We start from the raw sequence: 2,739 nt of genomic DNA, 5'->3' as shown, positions 1-2,739 counted from the left end.
GTAGCAGAGCCCCTTTCTCGTGCATTCTCCGCTGTTCTGGCCAGCTGACACATACCTGAAGATCCCCGTCCTCTGCGGTGACAGGGGCTTGCTCAGTGTGGTCCAAACAGCCACCGGCTGCCAGTGGAGCTGCCCGGATGGGGTGGAGGGGGCTGCTCAGGGACATGGTGGGGAAAGGTCCGGGCAAGGGCCAGTGCCTGAGAGCTCCACAGGGGCCATTGAAGGCAGAAAGCATCCCTGGGCACAGCTCAGCATTCCCCACTCCCTGCTGGCACCGGGGGTGAATCTGGCCTTAGGGACACCCTTTCCAGCTCCCCAGACTCTGCAGCTGGTTCTTAACCGATGGGGCAGGAAGCTGTGCTAGGGCGAGGGGCTTCAGCACCGGTGTTGTGGGGGGGCTTAGGCCTCCGGCATGGGGGTCAGACCCACGGGCTGGCCGGTACACAGCCGGGACTCCCCACTGCCGTGCCGGGGGCGCTTGTGGCTGGGGAGGAGGGAGTAGACGAGCAGGGTCGCGGTCTCCGGAGGGGGTGGTGATTTGGCCAGAAAAAGCGCCGGGGGTCGGGGGGCGGTCGGAGGGGACTACTCGGGGGGCACTCAGGACGCTTGGCCGGCCCCGAGCTGAGCATCCCCGGTCGCGGCCCCCCCGCTCGGTCCTGGGCAGGGACCCACCCCCGGCGGCGTGGGGCGAGGGGGGCGCCCCCGCCTTGACGTCAGGAGAAGGGTTTATAAAGGCGACGGGAGGCGAGGAGATCCCCAACGCCGGAGCCGAGCCGCAGCGGAGCCGCCAGCGCCGACCCGCCGCCGCCGCCTCTCCGCGTCCGACCCGCCGGCGAGATGCTGTCGTGCCGCCTCCAGTGCGCCCTGGCCCTGATCTCCATCGCCCTGGCCCTCGGCACCGTCTCGGCCGCCCCGTCGGACCCGCGGCTCCGGCAGTTCCTGCAGAAGTCCTTGGCTGCTGCCGCCGGGAAGCAGGTGAGAGCCCCGCGACGGGGCGGCCACCGCTCGGGCACCGCGACGGCCCTGCTGCGGACCCCCACTTCTCTCCTGCAGACCCCCACTTCTCCTGCAGAGATCTCCTCTGATTCCTCGTTGCAGACCCTCCATTTCCCTAGCAGAGCCCTTGGCACCTCCATTGCATGCCCCCAAGCTTCACTGCTGCAGAGCCCTTCAGTTCCCCACTGGACACCCCAGTGCCATCAGTGTAGTTCCTCACCAGACCTTTGCTCTGTACCCACTTCAGACCTCCCGTTGATTGCTGCAGACCCCAGTTCCATGACAGATGCTGTAGTTCCCTGAGAGATGCCATAGTTCCCTGCAGAAGCTGAGCCAGTGACATGCTGGGCAGCTGGGGGTAGGAAGGGGAGACACCCCCCAGCCCAGCCCAGCCCAGCCCACCCAGCTGGGTGCTGATGGGGAATGAGGAGCAGCTGCTGCTGGGGCGGAGCCCCTGGTGAAGCTCTTCAGGGGTTCTCCAGGGTGCAGAGCCAAGGCAGCTGCACCTGTGTAGCAGGAGGTTGTCTTTATCTGTGCAAGGGACCAGCCAAGGCTTGGAAGGACTGGAGGAAAAATAACCCCTAGTGAGAGGGTGACTGAACCCAGCCTCCCCTGCGAGCTTCCCCCAAAGACCTTTCCCATGTCACTTTAGTCACAGCCTCATAGCATCCTCACTGAGTCCGGCACAGTGTACTGGAGCAGTGGGAGGGGAGGGGAAGGTAATGTGGCGCTTGAATGGGTTCATTCCCTGCCGTGGACAGGGCAGCGGTCACTTCTCCACACCAGGTAGATGTCAGCCCTTTTCTGCTCCACTTTATTCCATAGGCACAACTGCTGTGTAGCAGCTGTCAAGCTGGGCTCCTTGGAAAACTGGGGTTCCTCTTCTCCTCCAGAGTCCTGCATGTCTCTAATCTGCACACAAAGGTGTCTTAGACAGACAGAGTGGTGAGCCCTGGAAAGCCAAGGAGTAATTGTTGTATCTTTTTCTCTCTTCTCCCCCAAGGAGCTGGCCAAGTACTTTTTGGCAGAACTGCTCTCAGAGCCAAGCCAGACAGAAAATGAAGCCCTGGAGTCTGAGGACTTGTCCCGAGGGGCTGAGCAGGATGAAGTGAGACTGGAGCTGGAGCGCTCGGCTAACTCAAACCCCGCTCTGGCACCTCGGGAACGCAAAGCGGGCTGCAAGAACTTCTTCTGGAAAACTTTCACATCTTGTTAGCTTTTGAAACCCACCTCTTCTCCCCATCCATCCCTGCCTTCTTCCTAGCCCCAGCCCTGAGCAGAACCCTCACCATAAAAGGCGAAGACTGTAAATACACAATCCACGGTTATGGTGAAATTAAACAAGGAAAAATTGAGTTTGATTTCCAGTTGTTTTAATAAAACTTTCTGTTCCAATTGTACATGATTCGCTTGAGTTGTGATTTATGACTAGTCCTTTAATGACATGCACTCTGCAGCTCTTTCAGATGTACTATTTTTAATTCTTTGTTGCAATAAAGTTTATGTTTCAAACGGTGATGTGGAGACTTGGTGGTCAATGAGAAAACCTAAGTCACCTCTTAGGCTGCTTGTCTTCAAAATGCTGCCCATCTTCGGGTAGCAGCAGCAAACAGCATCCATACGTATGCACACACACACATATTATCTCTTAAAGCGATTTCTTTTTGTTGTTTGTTTGCTGTGGTCTTTCTAAGGGACCCAGAGACACGGTGGTATTTTGGACATCAGATCACTGTAATTGTG

The 2,739-nt window shown here is 58.6% G+C and overlaps 1 protein-coding gene across 1 annotated transcript; it reads left to right on the top strand.

Moving 5' to 3' along the window:
• Positions 1 to 837: 837 nt before the first annotated feature.
• Positions 838 to 2,212, top strand: SST (somatostatin; the record flags this gene model as incomplete). The annotated part of the gene is made up of 2 exons (XM_080349332.1): positions 838 to 975; positions 2,000 to 2,212. 2 exons carry the CDS (start codon positions 838 to 840, stop codon positions 2,210 to 2,212), a joined length of 351 nt encoding a protein of 116 aa, XP_080205458.1.
• Positions 2,213 to 2,739: the final 527 nt, after the last annotated feature.

Source organism: Nesoenas mayeri (assembly GCF_963082525.1).
Source record: "Nesoenas mayeri genome assembly, chromosome: 9".
Taxonomy (NCBI): Eukaryota; Metazoa; Chordata; class Aves; order Columbiformes; family Columbidae; genus Nesoenas; species Nesoenas mayeri.
This window is presented reverse-complemented; position numbering and strand designations above follow the sequence as displayed.